The sequence below is a fragment of the Schistocerca americana genome, chromosome 6 (assembly GCF_021461395.2).
Source record: "Schistocerca americana isolate TAMUIC-IGC-003095 chromosome 6, iqSchAmer2.1, whole genome shotgun sequence".
Classification (NCBI taxonomy): Eukaryota; Metazoa; Arthropoda; class Insecta; order Orthoptera; family Acrididae; genus Schistocerca; species Schistocerca americana.
In genome coordinates, this window is record NC_060124.1 from 354609875 (window position 1) to 354630747 (window position 20873).

Consider the following 20873-nt stretch of genomic DNA (forward strand, 5'->3'; position numbering starts at 1 on the left):
CAAAAACATGACTGCTCGACCTCATTACGCAGACCAAGACTATACCGAGCGAGGTGGCGCAGTGGTTAGCACACTGGACTCGCATTCGGGAGGACGACGGTTCAATCCCGTCTCCAGCCATCCTGATTTAGGTTTTCCGTGATTTCCCTAAACCGTTTCAGGCAAATGCCGGGATGGTTCCTTTGAAAGGGCACGGCCGATTTCCTTCCCAATCCTTCCCTAACCCGAGCTTGCGCTCCGTCTCTAATGACCTCGTTGTCGACGGGACGTTAAACACTAACCACCACCACCACCACCACCACCACCAAGACTATAGTTTTCCAAATAGTCAAACAGACGAAAGTTTTAAACCATCAGCTCAACGCGGTTCTAGTTCACCAGCTGTGGATTAAAATGGAAGTTATTCGTCATCGCAGCACTCGTCAGCATCGTTCTCTAGGTACATTACTGACATGCCTGCAACACCTCTTCGTGAAGTGGCTGAGACAGGTGACAATGCCCCTCAGGCGCTCGGTTTTTCACTAAATAACCTTACTAATGATCTCTACTAGAACAAGAAACAACACCATGCATTGTATAAGTTTCCATTCTTTATTGCCTATACACATCAAAAAAGTTTTGCTTCATCCCAGTTCTCGAACTCCTGAAGATAGGGGTTGACTGTGGATACTATATCACAGACACTGTCCCTTTGACTGTTCAGAGATGTCACTAAACACGCCCAAAGATCAACCATGCATGAGCAGTGCCTATTAGACGGAGGGGGTCCGACAGCCGACCAGTTCCAGTCATTGCATCAGGAAGGAGGTACACGGCTGATGTTGTCTGTAGTTTAAATATGCCTTGACGGCCAATACCGTAGTTCGATCGCGACCGCATTGTTACTTTTTGCCAGGATGGGCTCTCAACAAGGGAAGTGTCCAGGCGTCTCAGAGTGAACCAAAGCGATGTTGTTCGGACATGGAGGAGATACATAGAGACAGGAACTGTTGATAACGTGCCACGCTCAGGCCGCCCAAGGGTTACTACTGCTGTGGATGACCGCTACCTACGGATTATAACTCGGAAGAACCCTGACAGCAACGCCACCATGTTGAATAATACTTTTAGTGCAGCCACAGGACGTCGTGTTGCCACTCAAACTGTGCGCAATATAGGCTGCATGATGCACAACTCAATTCCCGACGTCCATGGCGAGGTCCATCTTCACAACCACAATACCATGCAGCGCGGTGCAGATGCGCCCAACAGCATGCCGAATGGACTGCTCTGGATTGGCATCATGTTCTCTTCACCGATGAGTATCGCATATGCCTTAAACCAGACAATCGTCGGAGACGTGTTTCGAGGCAACGCCTTAGACACACTGTCCAGCGAGCGCAGCAAGGTGGAGGTTCCCTGATGTTTTGGGGTGGCATTATGTGGAGCCGACGTGCGCCGCTGGTGGTCATGGAAGGCGCCGTAACGGCTGTATGATACGTGAATACCATCACCCGGCCGATAGTACAAACATATCGGCAGCATACTGACGAGGCATTCGTCTTCACGGACGACAATTCGCGCCCCCATCGTGCACATCTTGTGAATGATGTCCTTCGGGATAACGACATCGTTCGACTAGAGTGGCCAGCATGTTCTCCAGACATGAACTCTGTCGAACATGCCTGGGATAGATTTAGATTGAAAAGGCTTGTTTATGGACGACGTGACCCAGCAACCACTCTGACGGACCTACGCCGAATCGCCGTTGAGGAGTGGGACAATCTGGACCAACAGTGCCTTGATGAACTTGTGGATAGTATGCCACGACGAACACAGGCATGCATCAATATAAGAGGACGTGCTACTGGCTATTAGAGGTACCAATATGACGGACCTACGCCGAATCGCCGTTGAGGAGTGGGACAATCTGGACCAACAGTGCCTTGATGAACTTGTGGATAGTATGCCACGACGAACACAGGCATGCATCAATGTAAGAGGACGTGCTACTGGCTATTAGAGGTACCAATATGTACAGCAATCTGGACGACCAACTCTGAAGGTCTCGCTGTATGGTGGTAAAACATGCAATGTGTGGTTTTCATGAGCAATAAAAAGGGCAGAAACGATGTTTATGTTGATCTCTATTCCAATTTTCTGTACAGGAACCGAGGTGATGCAAAACGTTTTTTGATGTGTGTGTATGAAACACAGTGGAGTGCGTGATAAATTGTTTTGGTGTTGTATGTAGCTGACGTTTCCTGGTTTGTTACAGCTTTGTAAAACGTTTACTTTTCCAAAGAATATCTCACGAAAAAAAAATTATTAATAATAACCATAAAAAACTTGTACTTCAAAGCCAGCACGTGTGGAGTGAATAGTTAATGTGCTTGTGATTTCATTTTCTGGGAAAACACAAATGCGCGACGTGTTTAAGTTTTGCGGCCCTGCCGACGCAAAACGCCCTGTCCTGCTCAAGCGGCGAACATTCCTGTTAATAGGAAAACCAGATTCAAATGCTGTTCAAATGTGGATAACACGACAGAGCGCAATGAGGACGAAACTATGATAATAGACTTTCTTGAGGTATTTGAAGACTGCCAGTGTTTGTGGGGCACGTCGTGCGGGCTCGTGTGAAATTGAACTGTCGACTAATCATAAAATCTGTGGCGAGTGCCACAACTGCTGGTTTGATGAAATCGCAAAAAAATTACAGAAAGCATTCCTTTTTGATATCCTTATTTTTCTGTAGCCTAAACTAATGAAGACAGTTAATCTACAAACATTTTTAGAGTAAAGGTACTATAAAACATTTAACAACAACAACAACAACAACAAAATTGTTGATGGAACAAAACAAGAACAGGGCTATGTGCCAACCTCTCTAACATAAAAACCGGGCTAAGTCTAACATTTATATCTGTAAATAAAGGAATGTGGGAAGGATAATAATAATATTTACTTTTAACCTAAACATAATTTAGCGCAACTGTGGGCTGTTTTTCATTCGAGACAATTTCATACCGTTGCTGTTGTCGCTGCCATGATGAAAATAATAATAATTTTACAATTATAAAAATTTGGAAACTGCTGTTTCTATAATAACTGCATTATTATGAAAAGTCAGTTAGGCCTACAGAAGTGCTGTGTGAGCAAAAAAACTAGTTAAAGAGCAAAGACAACATTTATATCTGTAAATAAAGGAATGTGGGAAGGATAATAATAATATTTACTTTTAACCTAAACATAATTTAGCGCAACTGTGGGCTGTTTTTCATTCGAGACAATTTCATACCGTTGCTGTTGTCGCTGCCATGATGAAAATAATAATAATTTTACAATTATAAAAATTTGGAAACTGCTGTTTCTATAATAACTACATTATTATGAAAAGTCAGTTAGGCCTACAGAAGTGCTGTGTGAGCAAAAAAACTAGTTAAAGAGCAAAGACAAAATCAAGCACGTTACAGTGTTCTTACAAGTTTTATTTCAAAATAATTGCCTTTTACAAAGTTTAAAAAGTTACATTTTGTATTTATTAACCACTATTTTATAAACAAAACATTACAATGCTACAGTCTATAAACAGCTGTTATGTTTACTCAATCAGATTTTGGTAAATCAGTTTGTTTTCTTGTTTGAGATAAGGTATCATCTTTTTTAAGACCTCCTCCTTCTCAGTTTTCAATCTTGCTGTTAGGTCAAACTGGGGTAGATCTAAGCCTTTCATGGTTTCCATCTTCACATCTTTTCTGAATACATTCGTTTGCTTCCACGTTTCAACTTCATTGAATGTTTTTCTTTTGTAAACACTTTTCCTGAGTTGGTTTTGGAAACTTTAGCCAAATGGCCCTAGAAATTTCTTTTTTGTGATGTGTTCTTTAGCTACTTTGGAGAAGTCATAAAACCTCTTCTTTTTTCAATTAGAACGAAGTCTCGGTCACAGATGAAGTATGAGTGTCCAAAGACGACGTACTTGTGGCGAACTTCGTCAAAGAAATCATTACAGACCAAGTATATCCATAGGAACAATACCATTTGATTTTTTTTTTTTTTTTTTGCCGCAGCTGTTGTCAGATCACACTATTTACTTTTTTCTGGGTAATTTTACTTTTAATCCCCCTTAAAACACAGCTCACTATTTCGTTGCCTCCTCTGCCACTCATGCCCTGGTGCCAAAGAAACATCAAACCTTTATAATTATCTGCCCTATGCAATCCCAAATTGTAACAAGAAAGTTGACGTAAATAATACATTTGGCAGTGTGACAATGTTGGCAAAGAGAAAACCTGTTGTAAATCTATGGATACTGTTGCAGTTGGGGTGATTTGGGGGAGGGGACCAAACTGAGAGGTCATCGATCTCATCAGATTAGGGAAGGATGGGGAAGGAAGTCGGCGGTGCCCTTTCAAAAGAACCATCCCAGCATTCGCCTGAAGCGATTTAGGGAAATTACGGAAAACCTAAATCAGGATGGCTGGACGCGGGATTGAACCGTCGTCCTCCCGAATGCGAGTCCAGTGTGCTGACCACAGCGCCACCTCGCTCGGTATATGAATACTGTGCATGTACCAAAAACCCAATAAAACTAAACTAAAAGAAAAATAATCAATACCAAAATAATATCTAAGTATATTTAAACTTGTACGAGTGGTAGAATAAACATGATCACACTTCATCTCTTCTCTAGATTTTTCAGCGCGTCTATGATGAAATTCTAGTGAAGTACGATGTACAGCTCTATTGGGTGAGTCATTCAACATTTTACTTTTAAGCAGATCACATGTGTTACAGGTATCTTTCCTTGGGCAGTGAAATCTCAGTTTGGGAAAGTGTTCTTTCACTTTTTTAGTACAAATATCTAATGTTTGTGTTTGGATAAAGCGCAACAAAAGCCTCATACATTCTGCAGTAATTTAAATCTTGGCTTAAAAATAGAAAAGAGCTTTTAGCCCTTGTGTAATGACTTTCTTCCTTGGGGAAACTTTTGATGTGTTCAACAATGCATTTTGCATCAGCAGCTGTATATATATCCTTTCTTTGTTTTTATTTCCCCTACGTTCAATCACTCTTTTTTGGTTTTACCAAGGTTTCCACTATTTTGTGTATTTCCACAAAGGTTTCTTTGCAAATTTGAAAATGTTCGCCTTCGTTCAAAAATGGTTCAAATGGCTCTGAGCAGTATGGGACTCAACTGCTGTGGTCATAAGTCCCCTAGAACTTAGAACTACTTAAACCTAACTAACCTAAGGACATCACACACATCCATGCCCGAGGCAGGATTCGAACCTGCGACCGTAGTGGTCGTGCGGTTCCAGACTGTAGCGCCTTTAGCCGCTCGGCCACTTCGTCTTCAGGAAATGTATAAAAAACACAAGCCTGTCTGCGATTCTCCTCGTGTTCTTCATAAGAACCATGACGCCTTCTTCTAACATTGCATACACTTAAGTTTCTCATCAAATAAGTGTTTTGCTTAACATTATCACCTAGTTGGTAGAACTGAGTGAATATGTTTAATTTGTGTTCCAGTGCAATGTCTCTACATTGATAGCTGCACCAGCATGAAACCTACAACAAACAAACATGGGAATTAGAGGCATTAAATAATTTGTGACTGCCACGAATAACCTCTTTGTTTGCTACTCTGCACAGTTAGTAGGACTGCTGTAGTCCAGGAACCAAGTCAAACATAACCTAACGTGATCTGCATGATCTAAACATAGGTTAGCTTAAAATACCACAGAAATACCATAATCCTGAGGCGTTAAAATTATCATATACACTTACCTCATCAGGTGGAGGTAGTTTTTGAGGTACAGTAACTTTTTTATTGTTCTCATATGGTTTTCTCTCGGTTCTTAGCTTCTTCGGGAAACACTACCTTCACCCCTTTTCCGACGTTTCTTGTTTCATCCATCACATAAGCCACAATAGTAAACGCAACAGACAGGACTAATCACTGCAACTTGAACACAATCGAACCTCAAACTAAAAACAACAGCACGGGCACATAGCCCGGATTTTGTTTCAAAGAAGGTGGCACCTAGCACCTAGCGCATTCTGGTGCCTATGTTTTCAACCATTTCCACACTGATTAATAGATAGCCCGGTCTTTTCTGACGAAGGTAAGGCACATAACCCATATTTTGACAATAAAATGATTTTTTTTTACTTTTGGCACTTAGGCCGGATTTTATAATTAGTCGACAATGGTTGGAAGAGTTAAAAAAAATCCAGCCGTAAGCTATCTGCTGTGACGAGCCATATGAAGGATTGACTTTTTTTTAGTTCCAACACATGCTAAATGTTCATCTCTTGTATATCTGTTGCAGTATTTATTACATGAGGTGTATTTATTACATGAGGTGTGCCACAAATTTATTTTGTTTTGATTTGATATGACGTATTTCCTCAGGCACCAATAAATGACGTTGCACTTTTTAGGAGTCCTCCTACATAGAAACTGCGGCGATATATCTGAACTGAAGCTAAGAACCCCGCCGTACAATTTACAGCTTCTCTCATCAGATTGTTCTCTTTAATGAAATGTGTTCTGACGAGGTTTATCAGTTCTGAAAACCATTTCTCGTCAATTATCAAGTATTTTCGAAAATCGGCGGATTTCCACTCCATCAGTAATAAAGCGTGGGTTTATTTCTTCCTTCGAAAAAGTAATTCCTCTGCCCACAACTTTCTCACATTTCTCTGGCCGTGTCAGTTATAAAACAGAGAAGACAAATCTAAGATTTTGCGTCTTTGTTATACCAACGGTAATGAAAACACCGATATGGACAGGGTGGCGCTGTGATCGACCCTTTGGTCAGGCTGTGTAAGCACTGCAACGATGGTGGTCGGTCGGCCGATAAATCGATGCGAAGTAAGGAACTTTAAGTTCCTCCATGATGAAATCGATATATGAACAGAGTGTATCAAAAAGAATCACCCGATTTAAAAAAAAAACATAACTATTATGTTATTTGACATATGTGCGTGAACAACGTACTGTTGGAAAGAGCAAACTCTCGAGTTTTACATGGTTCCCGCTAGATAGCAGCAGAGTGCGCCCACTTCCGCTCTAGTAAAAATGGTGTCAGGACAACAGAAAGCGCTTTGTGTTCTACGTTTTGCGCAGTGCGGGTCAGAAATAACTGTTCAGCATGACTTTCCTACTAGGTACGGTGGTGATCCTCCTACAACACAGAGCATTAGACGATGGCATGAAAAATTCCGAGAAACAGGATGTTTTTGTAAAGTCAAATCGCCGAGCCGTCCCCGAGTGTCTGACACAGACGTCTATCGCATCCGCCGTAGTTTGACAAGGAGTCCGCAGAAATCCGTTTGCCGTGTAGTTCGACAGCTCAACATGCCCCCTAAGTCCGTCTGGCGTTTGTTGTGTCGATGTTAACACACAAAACCATACAAAATTCAGCTACTGCAAGCTTTTCTTGAAGGTGACAAACAACAACGCCAGGGGTTCTTTTATTTCGTTCTTGGCAAGATGCAGGGTGATAGGTTTCTTCCACGCTTAGTGTTAAGCGACGAGGCAAGATTCTATTTAAATGGACAGGTGAATGTGAGAATACCGGCTACGGAACGACCACATGAAGTTGTACAACATGAGAAGGACTCTCCAAAATTTAATTTATTTTCTGCAGTTTGAAGGGAAAAGGTTTTCTCACTGTTACAGGAAGCACATATCTCAATATGCTTGAGAACTTTCTTTCCCTGGAGTTGGAGACTGATTCGAACGATTTCATTTACCAGCGGGATGGGGCGCCGCCACACTAGCATATGGACGTGCGGGAATTTTTAATTCAAAGGATTACTGAACGATGGATCGGCCGCACTGGACCAAATGATTCAACCAATGTGATCTCCAAGGTAACCGGAACTGACTGTATGCGATTATTTCTGGTGGCGGGTTATAAAAGACTGTTTATGTGCCTCCGTTATCAACAATAATGAATGAACGGAGACATCGCATAACAGCAACTGTGGAAGCTGTAATTCAAAGACATACTCGCTGCAGCGTGGGAACAGTGTGAATACCATATTGACAAATTCCGTGCATCTCAAGGGGGCCGTATTGAACACCTATGAAAAGGTATGAAAAACAACTCCTTGAGTTTCCCGTTCATCAAAAACAAAATTCATTGCATATATTTACTAGTTTCAGAAATATACATGTGCCAAATTGGATGATTCTTATTGATACACCCTGTATTTTGGATCACTATCTACTTGTTTACTATCAGAAACAGTCTTGATCACAATTTATTTATTACGGTGACCGGTTTCGACCACTACTGTGGTCATCTTCAGACCAATGAGTAAGAACGCCCTTCTGCTGGAGAATCAATAGTAGTGATTCTCCAGCAGAAGGAAGTTCTCACTAGTAGTGATTCTCCAGCAGAAGGAGGTTCTTACTCATTGGTCTGAAGATGACCACATTAGTGGTCGAAACCGGTCACCGTAATAAATAAATTGTGATCAAGACTGTTTCTGATAGCAAACATTTGTAACAAATTGGTCACTGTCACTCCCATAATGTATTCAAAAGCAACTATCTACCTGTGCCTTGTATACATAGAAAGTGACCAGGGTGTTCTTTCTCATGTTTTCACTAAATCGGAAAAGTAAGGGGACCAATTTTTCCGTGTTTTTACCATCGGTCAAAGTACCTGCAAGCACAACTGACAGTTTCCCTCCATTGCAAGAGATGACTTGTACAAATGGATTATAAATAGATGCATATCGTATTGAAAACTAAAATGCGTCTTATTATAAACTAAAAAAATGGTTGGAAAAAATTTAGCAACACACTACAAATGATTCCGACACACAGTAAAACGTCGTGAAACAATGGTTGGGATAGCCTGTTCTACGTTGTGCTTAGGTATGGAAGCTGTAACCTAATACTACGACACTTGACGGTATAGAATGAGCGCACTGGTGTTTCTGAATGAGTTAAACATTCAAGCATGTGTACAAACTTTACAGTATGGTAGACAAACATACTGTAAGGCACACTGTGGCAGAACTCAAAATTAGTGAAAGGGCCATAAATCAAGGTGAAGATTAACGCTAACCTTAACTGAAACGGATAGCTACCAACTTGGAGAGTACTCCAGTTGTCATACTTAGCTCCGTGGTTTGTTACGTGGGTATACAAAAAACCGACTTTTAGGTGTGCTTTATTAGGAATACGAAGCAAACAATACCCGCCAACAATATTTCTGTAAGTTTGTGATTGGAGCAGACCAGAATGGAGCAGAACAAGTAAACCACCTCTACTGTAAACCTGTAATGGGTAAAATGTGGTTCGCTAAGTAGAATTACGATGAAAGTAACCCACAAGCTTTCGAAAATACCATAATACTACTATTTCTAGTGCTTCAAAATTACTGCACAACACGCGCAAATAATATCAAGCAGTACTATTATTTTAAGTTTAAAACTGGCAAGGGTGGCCTTACAATGGGGGCCTGTAACATGTAGTACATGGATAAACCGCCTATGACCGACATAAGTTCTACTCATAGTGCTGTGTACGTAGTGTTGCCGTAGCCAGCTCGTCGGGACACTTTGAGACAGGAGTGTAGAACTGAAGTAAAAAAGTGTTTACTAATAATATAATTACTTTTTATTTAGAACACAATTACATGGAACTTGTTGCGGCAGAATTAGTTGGTAAATCATATTTTTTCGGAAGATTTCACCTTTTTCAGCAAGTCTTTTTTTCCTAATACGTATTTATAAAACTCCATTCAATTCAGTTTATAGTTAATCTGGCACTGCAAGACTGATTCCACATTCCCTGGCAGCAGTCGATTTCTTTCATCGATCCACTGGACGGACATCAGCGAATATACTCTTTCTACAGCGGCGTTGTGTGCGGGAACCAAAGACCTTATAAATAAATAAAAAACTTTTTTATTTTTAATTCAGTGCAATAGTATTTGTAAAATGACTCTTAGTGTTCATTAAAAAATGACGATCATTCCACTTGGGACCTGTGGAATGGTACATTAGCTTATTTGTTTTAGTTTAAATATTTGTCATGTATTGTTGTTTTTCTGACATGTTCCACATCCTGGAGGACCTCCTCACTACGGATCAATTGGAATGAAAGTAAATCTAATCTAATCTAATCTAAAAAAAAAATAACTAGACTCACTGATGGCGCTGCAGTCGCGGGATAATTTGAACCTTCGGCTGGACGCCATTATAGTGGTGGTAGTCTGATGTGCTGTGTAGTACTGTTGTTTATGAAGACCCTGATTTAACGTTGTATATTTGTTGGGGCGTACATACAGGATTTGTTACTCGTAATTCTACTGTCTGTACGTCAGGACGCTGTCAGCAGGCAAGATTTCCGACCGACAGAATACCATTTTATATGTTCCGATCATTTTGAAGAAAGTTGTTTCCTTGAAAATTACGTAAATCGCAGAAAGCTGAAAGATGATGCTGTTCCATCCATCTTTCGTTTTCCAGACCATATACAGCAGAAGATAAATTTTTCTTTGTGAACCACATTTTATTTTAACTATAAAAGTTGAGTTGCAAGCAACACGAAATTTGAGTTAGCAGGTTTTTTATCGTTATAAAATGCAACTGAATGTGTGTAATTGTAATCTGATTTCACAACTTCTCTCGATGGAACAGTTGTTGAGTTTTATTTATTATATGAAAAAACCACACATATAAACTGAAGTGTACATCTTCGAAAGTAAATATTGTGACTAATGCGATACTGGATGCCTGCCTGAAGTCTTGTTTGTTGTAGCTGGCTGATCGGTAGTGCTTTCATGGTCGTGAGTTGCCAAAGCACTACGCCATATATAACGCACTTTTCATCATAAAATCTAAAGCAAGGTAGAGGCAGAAAATATCTATTACCATAGTGGGCAAATCTTCGAGTATTTTGATGCATTTTGCGTACATCTATCGTAAATGAACTACGAAAAATGCTTGGGGTCCAGTGCATAACTTTTAGCTACGGCAGATTCCATGTGCTACGTAACATAAATTCATAAACAGTGACTAGTTGCTGTGTGTTCATAAATTAAAAACTATGTTGTAGTAACGTATTTAAATGAGGCATTATGTTTGTGACCTAACTCTAGGGAAGGCATTTTATAACCAAAAGCGATGTATAAACATTCGAAATCCGCGCGTCAGTTTACCACTCTAATGGCCGCCAGCCACCTATTCAATTTGTCTGCTCTTCACAGTCGACCACTCGTGCGGTTGTGGGGGCCTGGCGGGAACAGAAAACAAATACTCGCATAATTTCAACAGTTGGCATTTCCGTTAAGAATTTTTTGGTTTCCTTAAGAAAGTAAATCCACCTTTCTTTCACGGAGTGTTTAGCTTCCTCTCTTCCGAGCCACGCTTAGTTTCTAAGAAGCTCTTCTGATACATACAGCATAGTCATTAAAACAATTGTCTCCTGAAATTTTCACACCATTTTTTTGTCGGATATATAACAGTGTTTTCAATCATCGCCCAATCTGGGGTTTCAGGTTCAGATAGTGTCGTCTAATCAAATACTTGATATTTATTAAAAGAAATAGCCCATTTTTCTAAGTAATAAAAAGCTATGGTGTAGAAAGCCGATGTCACTTCCTCAAATTTCGAAAAAAAAAATGGTTCAAATGGTTCTAACGGCTCGGAGCACTATGAGACTTAACATATGAGGTCATCAGTCCCCTAGAACTAAGAACTACTTAAACCTAACTAACCTAAGGATATCACACACACATCCATGCCCGAGGCAGGATTCGAACCTGAGACCGTAGAGGTCGCGCGGTTCCAGACTGAAGCGCCTAGAACCCAGACTGAAGCGCCTAGAACCGCTTGGCCACACAGGCCGGCTCAAATTTCGAAATCAAATTAATTATTTCTTGGTTGTGGTTCTCATTCTTTAATTTGTTCAAATTCGTCTTTGTTTTCATGCAAATATAATTGGCAGTTTTCCTTTCATTCAGACACTTTTTAGGGTCGATTAATATATTTTTATTTCAATTATCGAGACTTCATTCTTCTCCCCGCTTCTAATTTTTTTTTTTTTTTTTTTTTTCCGTATTTCTTGGTTGTGGTTCTCATTCTTTAATTTGTTCAAATTCGTCTTTGTTTTCATGCAAATATAATTGGTAGTTTTCCTTTCATTCAGACACTTTTTAGGGTCGATTAATATATTTTTATTTCAATTATCGAGACTTCATTCTTCTCCCCGCTTCTAATTTTTTTTTTTTTTTTTTTTTTTTTTTTTTTCCGAACAGAGCCAAGTTTGACTGCAGAAACACGAAGTACATCTCACTAATAGGACTACTGAAAATATCTTAAATTATTTTAAGTGTCATGTCTTCGGCGTCAAAAACTTGTGTTAATGGAATTCTCTCAGCTATGGGCATTAACGGCAACCATCTTTTTTTCGCGTAAGATAGAAGGGTCTGGTAAATGACATGAACGTATAAGCAGAAGTTTTTCGACTCCTCTGACCTTACCGTGTATATTGAAAAATAATTAAATACTTCCATGACGATTATTTCAAGCCGGCCGGTGTGGCCGAGCGGTTCTAGGCGCTTCAGTCTAGAACCACGCGACCGCTACGGTCGCAGGTTCGAATCCTGTCTCGGGCATGGATGTGTTTGATGTCCTTAGGTTAGTTAGGTTTAAGTAGTTCTAAGTTCTAGGGGACTGATGACCTCAGTAGTTAAGTCCCATAGTGCTCAGAGCCATTTGAACCATTTCTACGCAGAGCTATTAATTTATCTAATGGAATCTGCTGTTTTCTTAAAGAGTCTAGACAAACCAGTTGTGTCCGATGCTTCGTTATTCAGCGAAACAAACTTCAGCATCTTATTTGGATTCCGTCAGTTTAGTCAAGTATTTAACAACTAAAGAAAACATATTTTCAGCCTCATGGTTCGATGCGCCGTAAAATGAAACTTCTTGCAGTTCCCTTATGCAAGCGAACACGGGGTATGGCTCGAGAATATTTTTAACAATCGCTGTGGCTTTAGTCCTAGCTGCAGTGGCCGGTACATATGGAGAGCGCTCTCCCCCCCCCCCCCCCCCCCCATTCCCCCTCATTTCGGAGCCGCCGCACACCTATCCGCGCGTCCTCCTGACACTGATTGTCCTATTGACGATGTAATTAACCAATTTGCCAGGAAGAACAGGCGCATAGAATTCACAATTTAAGGAAGAGAACCACAATAAATTGCAACTTTTTATATCATAAGATGGTGTTGTTTGTATATGTGTATAATCAGTTTAAATAAAACTTTGCATGTGACTTGATTATTTTCTATTACGATAAAAGTAAAGCTAGCTCAAGATACCTTTAGCATCCCGTCCTTCAGGTTTTTCATATCCGCCACTGCCTGGCAGTAGACTGCTTTGCGGCAACTTGGGAGTCGGAATAGGAGTACATTACGGCATTCAGTTTTACATTACAATCAACAGAACTGAAGGACTGATGATGCTTGACAACTTTATAAGCTGTTGTCAGTTCTGCAGAAGCATGAGTAATAATTCTTCAAATGGCTCTGAGCACTATGGGACTCAACTGCTGTGGTCATAAGTCCCCTAGAACTTATAACTACTTAAACCCAACTAACCTAAGGACATCACACACATCCATGCCCGAGGCAGGATTCGAACCTGCGACCGAAGCGGTCAGGAGGTTCCAGACTGTAGCGCCTAGAACCGCTCGGCCAATCTGGCCGACAATAATTCTTCCTGGGTATCTTCTTTAGTAATGAATCTAGAAATAGGCTTTGATGTCAATGCTACCGCGAATTGCATGATACTTCTTAGAAAGGTAATGCGTCACGTCTGTCTTATCTCCATGTTAATGAGATGAAACAGCTACAAATGTCACACAACGCTTCCTGATCCGTACATCTTTTCTTGACAAAAGACCACTCTTTTGTATAATCATCCGAAAAGTGACACTCTCTTTATATCCTTCGGCATTTTCGTAACCTGTTATAAGTTAATTAGACGGTGGGAAGTCGGTAACAACACTTTAGTCACCGAAATACACGTCGCTATACACTTCACGCCCTATATACCTGTAATAAACAGTTCAAACATCAGTAACATGCATTCCATATTCAGTAGTAAACAGTTCAAACATTAGTAACATGCATTCCATATTCATAGCCGGCCGGAGTGGTCCAGCGGTTCTGGGCGCTACAGTCTGGATCCGCGCGACCGCTACGGTCGCAGGTTCGAATCCTGCCTCGGGAATGGATGCGTGTGATGCCCTTAGGTTAGTTAGGTTTCAGTAGTTCTAAGTTCTAGGGGACTGATGACCTCAGAAGTTAAGTCCCATAGTGCTCAGAGCCATTTGAACCAGCCATTCCATGTTCATCTCACTTTTAGAAAGAATCGTCGTATCAGATGGCTGTTCAAAGGGGAACTGTCCGATGCTTCCTCGTGGCGCTGCTTCATTAGATCCAGCCCCATACTACTGGAGAAGTCTAGTATTTTCTCGGATGATGGCGCAAGATCTAGAATGTGCTCACATCGTCTATACAAGATACGCAACATGCAACGCCATCTGTGAGACTATCTTGTCAACATACACTTGTTGACATAAATAAACTGAGGCTGCATTTAAATGTTGCACCAACAGTTAGCGTTACTTTAGTACTTCAGCCAAGGTCGTAACAGTAATCCGCAAAATCGAGTCAAGAAGGTCCATAACGGTGACGGTTCCGATATATCGAGAGGGATGGCAACCTTTTGTATACGTCCTGAGTAAGCGGGCAGAAATTTCCATGGAAAAATACTCCTTGAGGTGTGAAAAATTCAAAGCAAACATTATACCTACACCTCGAGCAGAAAGAGATCATTAACATTTGTACAACTGGTAACGAATGTTCAGCGGCTGGCTTGGCTTAGTCCTCGTTAGCCTCCAGACGATTGCACGCTGTGTACTCGAACTCAAAAAGCATCTTTGTTTCGGTTTGTGCAGGTGGAGGGGTTCTCTACGAGATAGATGAAGGCAACGAAGACGGCGTCTTCGAAATTGATCCTGAGACTGGTGACGTCACAGTGGCTGGTCAGCTGGACTTCGAGACGCGCCCTTCTGTGAGTATTTATTTTCCAGGATATTTCTTAACATCATCTAAGCGATTATTACAGCTGAACAGGCAGTGAACTGAAATGCAGAATACAGCGCCACTGTCCTTTTTCAGTTTGCAAAGATTGCAAGAGCGTCTTGTTATACCACCTAGTTAATTAAAATGTTGTTTTGTAGATATTTCGTTCGTTTTCTTGGACATTGCATCTACAGTTGTATACTCACTTTATTACTTCAGACATTATTTCTTCACTTTTTATTTAGCTATGGCAAATGAGACTCGCTAGAAGTCAGAAGCCTTCAAACTGTTCAGTGCATCGTATTACGTCAGCCTTTCAGGGCACATAATGTGGTGATGCAGAAGCAACCTTAAGCGCCCCCTAGACAGTCAGTTCCACTGAACAATAATATTGTGCAATATTATTCAAGAACTTCTCACGCTGCTCAATAATTTTGTCAATAATATTGTGCTTCGGAATGTTGACGATAAAGACGCTGCTGCTGTGATGATTGGTCTGTTTGTTTTGCAAGCAGAAAACAGGTGGACAAAAGATTGGTTCAACGAGCGTCCAACATCACTCATGAAAATTTGTGAGAATTGAGGTTGAACGAAAAAAAAAGATTATCTTAACTTTTTATTTGCTGATGGCCCAACATCTGATACGTTACTGGAAATGGTTGTCCCCACACATGGGCGTTCCCATAGATAAGCACTGGCCCCCCACTCCCCCCGCCCACCCCATGGAGTTTTTATTAATTACTAAATTTTCATACATTTACAGAAGTGAATTCCCGTGACTCCGCTAAACCCCTCGTTTAGCCAAATGCAATACATGGCTGACTGCAGTGAGACAATACCATGTCTTTAGCAAATGCTGTATAATTGTTGATTTGAAGTATCAATGTAATGTACCTGTAACAGATATTAGCCGAATAACCATAAATTCTCTGGGATATAAAAAGTATTTTGTTGCATTTACGTATGAAGTTTAATTCTTCTGACGTGGAAATCTTAAAATTGACTAATTCGTTGACTTAACAATGACGATTTTAAAGTTTTGCGCCTCCCCACCCCCCCCCCCTCCCCCCCGTCCTCCTCCTCCAGGATAAATTTCTGTGGACGCCCATATCCCCATGATCAAAATACAAAATACTACAATGAGGATCGCAGTTCCACCAAGTCAGCACTTGTCGAACACTCTACGATACCCTGCCACTGGCACTTCTTTCGAAGCCTAAAAATTTCCGAGTGCAGTTTCACCTGAAAGTATTTGAAACATAGTTACGGAAACGTCTCACGCAGTACGTGCACTTCAGTATTATATTCGGGTATGTAATGGATATACAAAAATACACAATATACACAATACACACAGTATATATAATATATATATATATATATATATATATATACTTTTGTACATAATTCTGCGTTAATTAATTTTTTTTTAAACATCGGCCATCATGGCTGTCCCCTGTGTTTACTGAGCAACAATTCATACGATTACATTTAACACTTCGGTTTTTGCACTCATCTGCCCTCACATTAATAATAACGTTCTTTCATCTTGTTTTGAACTCGTTTTTAACACGACAACGTACAGGCAATACAAACGTATCAAGAGCCTGTAGTATGTGAGAGACTGCCCACAGACAGAACACCATTTGCAGACAGAGTCGTTTATTTAAAAAGTTTTTGATTTGCTCAGTATTTTAACCCAACCTCTTAGACTCACATCTAAGCATTCAGTATTATTGTGCATCCAGGAATATTGCGAAATAATATTGACCGTCTAGGAGCCGCTTTAATGCCGTTATTGTTGAATGTTTTATGCCGTTTCATAGAGTTGTTTTTGAATATACTGAGGGAAAATGTGTTTCAGTTTATATGAATTTTTTTTTTCATTTTCTCTGCAGACCAGTTTCAGACCAACAATTGCTTTGAATGAAAAACGAAAGACCGCCACGATTTCTTAGGTTGGTAGCATTTCGTACGGGGGAGGATGGGATGCTTGCTTTACCTACTGTTCTCTCCTCCCCGACGCATTTCGTGGGTAGGATGGAAAATCCCTCCACTATCCGTAATCATTTCTTTGGATTAGTTTCATAAGCACAGCTGGTTTTATACCTTTTATGACTTTCTTTCCGAGCACTGTAGTTACTCTTTAAATATGCTTGGTATGTTGGATGTTCTTGCAAGGAGGAAGATTATGGTGCAGTGAACATGCAAACCACCAAAGAGAAAGCTCGCTGTATATGACTTTTAGACCAACTTAGCATACCTTACTGTGCACCCGTTTTACTCAAAAGACTACCAAACAGATGCGGGGGAAGCCAAACTCTGACCTTTATTAAACAAACCATCCTGACGTTTAATCAAAGTGAATGAGACAAAACATGAAAACTCTGTTTCCGATTTGTTAGAGAGCACTTTAACAGACAAGTTTGTAACATCATTTCATCCCCATCGATGCGCAAGTCGCCGAAGTGGCGTCAAATCGAAAGACTTGCACCCGGCGACCGGTCTACCTGACGGGAGGCCCTAGTCTAGGGTGACCAAGCGTCCCGGAAAACCGGGATTCTCCCGGTTTCCATCCCTGTGTTCCGTTGTCCAGAAAATTTGTTTCGGGACACTCAAAAGTCCCGGAATTCAGTTTTTAAATACATTTCGTGAAACTTTCTCAAATTTTTGGGATTTCGCTATATTAAAGGAAATACAACACAAGAAATTAATATATTGTAGCTTATTTGTCTAAAACCTCCATTGTCCCATGCTAGTAATCACAGTATCAGTATTGATACACTCAGGCAATAATTTACTTTGAGCGGTACTTTGGCCAACAAGTAGTAAGTTGTATTATTGTAACAGAGCTATGAAACCGTCCGATTGTCGCGCCACTTACTCGCACACTCATTGTCAGAACAGTGTAGTAGTTGATGATTTGTCAGACAAACTGCAATAGTTTTTTCTCATATTAGTGGTATTATTGCTGCAGTGCTGTGAAACGCAATGCCGAAACGTGCCTGCAAGTTCAGTGACTGTTATTCCCAGGAATGGAATTTCATTAAGAAAGGTCGTTTTGATTACGAAGCAGAGTGTTCCGTATGTAACTGTTTTATTAGTATACGTCATGGTGGACTTTCCGACATAGTTGATCACATCAGGTCAAAGAAACACATTAACAGATACAATGGACCGAGCTGCAGTAAAACTCTACAAAATTATTTTGTGGAACATCAGTCAAGTGAAGAGACGAAAGTTCGAGCAGCCGAGCTTACACTAGCCTACCACACGGTAAATCATCACCAAACTTATAGCTCTAGTGATTGTACTAATAAGCTTAACAGCATTATGTTTGATGATTCTTCCATTGTAAAAAAGTTTAGTTCAGCAAGAACTAAAGTGTCAGCCTTAGTGAAAGGAGTTATTGCTCCCCAGAGTGTAAAGGAAAGCCTTGAATACATCAAAAAGTCTTCTTTCTACGGGATATCCACTGATGCCAGCAATCATAAGGCCACTAAAATATTCCCGTTTGTTGTTCAGTTTTTCGATATTAATCAGGGAATTCAGACCAAACTTTTGAAGGTGAGTTCCCTACCTAATGAAATATCTGACGAAACTTCAAGATTTTGTATGAATACTATCGAAATATTTTATCTTGAGAAAAAATAAATGTGTGGCATTTTGTGGAGACAACACCAACACAAACTTTGGTGGTTTAAAACGACAAGGCAAATGCCACGTATTTACCAAATTAAAAGCAACATTGTATGAAAATATTGAAGGCATAGGGTGCCCTGCACATGTTTTACACAATAGCGTGCAGACATCTGCTGACTGTTTAAGCTGTGATGTTGAAACTATCGCCATGAAGGTATACTCACACTTTGACATATATACTGTTAGAACAGAGAGGCTTAAGGAGTTCTGTGATTATGTGGGAACTGAATATATGAGTGTAATGTGTCACTCGAAAACTCGCTGGTTATCACTGTTTCCAGCAGTTGAAAGAGTAATCAGCCTGTTTGAACCGTTAAAAGATTTTTTCCTAAATGAAAACAAAGCCCCCAAAATATTGGTTCAGTTTTTCAGTAACCCTTTAAGTGAAGCCTACTTATGGTTCATTCACAGTCAGCTTAGCACTTTGCAGCATGGGATAAAGGAAATTGAGGGAAGCACGAAAAGTGTAATAGATGTAAATGATGTTTTGAAAAATACTCTGGAAACTGTTACTTCTTTTAATGTTAAATCTGTCCTTAAAAGAGCAGAAGTATCAGAAGCTGCGGAAAGGAGTTTTAGAGAAGAAGTTAACAAGTTTTATGACACTTGTGTAGAATATCTCAGCAAATGGAGCGCCTCGTACTTACCCTCATCGCCGGTGTTTGATTGGATGTTACTGAAGAGAGTGCCAAAATGGGACAGCTTCTTATTTGAAGAGTAAAGAGATTGAAATCGATGATTCCATTCTCTTTGATGAGTTCGGCATACTGACAAATTTTGATGAAGAAAGTCTTCACAAATGGAATGATGAAAATAAAACACCATTGGAATGTCATGAGAAGTGTGCGAGTTTTTTAAAAAGCTGTGACTGTCTTCAGCCTTACTCTGAGTTGGTAATAATTGCAAGGTATTTATTTGCAATCCCAGCCCATAATGCCAATGTGGAAAGAATATTTTCGTTCTTGAATATCCAGTGGACTGATGAAAGAAACAGAATGGAGGTGGACTCTCTTGAAGCAATCCTGTAGATCCTGTACAACTACAAAATGGATTGTGCCGAGTTTTATCACTGTGTCTCAAAGAACAAAGACGTGATCAAGAAGGCTGGAGGCATCGAAAAATACCATTTTCTCCAAGGACAGTCAATTCCATCTACAAGTGTTCAGTAAAGTAAAGTGATTAAAAGTTGAATGGCTGTAAAATTTTGTAAAATCGTAATACATTTTTTTATTACTGTATACGTTTATTAAATGTCATTAATTATACAGATAATCTAGATTATATCAATCTTTTGTATCCTCTTATTAGTTATAATAATCGGGTTTACAAAATGTATCAACAAAACATTAATATTTAAAATTAAGAAACCTGGGTAGATGTGGAATGAGGTGTCCATTGGCACCCGGGTGAAAGTGTCCCGGTTTTCACCGAAAATAATTTGGTCACCCTACCCTAGCCACACGACATTTACATTTCGAGAAAAACCGAATGTGAACATAATCGCTGCAGTAATAGTAGCGCCATCTGTTGACTGCGCTTATAACTTGTCTCTGTACGTATTAATGAACTTTAAAGAAACGTGAATATCATGTATAGTCGAGTCGTTCAAATCATTTGTTGTTTAACTGGGCACAGTGCGCCACATGTGTAAACCTCTGTCACACATGTTCGTTTAAGGGGCTCCGGAACGCCCTATACTTGCAATGTTAAAATAATGCTTATAAATTACATCTTTCCTCACAAAGTATTTGAGGTAAGAAGTTGAACTTTTTACAGATTATTTATTGGAATATGGGCTACAACTTAACACAGGGATTTTACAAAATTTTAGTTCACTTATTAAAGATGATTTTTTTTTCAATTGTAATGAAAATTCACAACATTTTTTTGCAATTTTTTATTTATATATTCAAAAATATACAGTTTTTTGGAAAAAGGCTGTGTTAAATTATGCAGAAGGTACTGTGTAACATTTACTGAAAGTTTGAAACAAATATGTTTGGAAGATCCTTAGAAAACATGTAATTAGTGTGAGAAAATAAAAGTTTTGGGAATCGAGCGACAAAG

General features: G+C 39.9%; 1 protein-coding gene across 1 annotated transcript in view; it reads left to right on the top strand.

Annotated features, from left to right (window-relative positions):
- Window positions 1–452: 452 nt before the first annotated feature.
- Window positions 453–20873, top strand: part of LOC124620144 (neural-cadherin-like) — a 198212-nt gene continuing 177791 nt past the window's right edge. The window contains exons 1-2 of the mRNA XM_047146814.1: window positions 453–489; window positions 14978–15093. Of these exons, the coding sequence (XP_047002770.1) occupies window positions 453–489; window positions 14978–15093 (153 nt within the window). The remainder of the gene's footprint in view (window positions 490–14977; window positions 15094–20873) is intronic.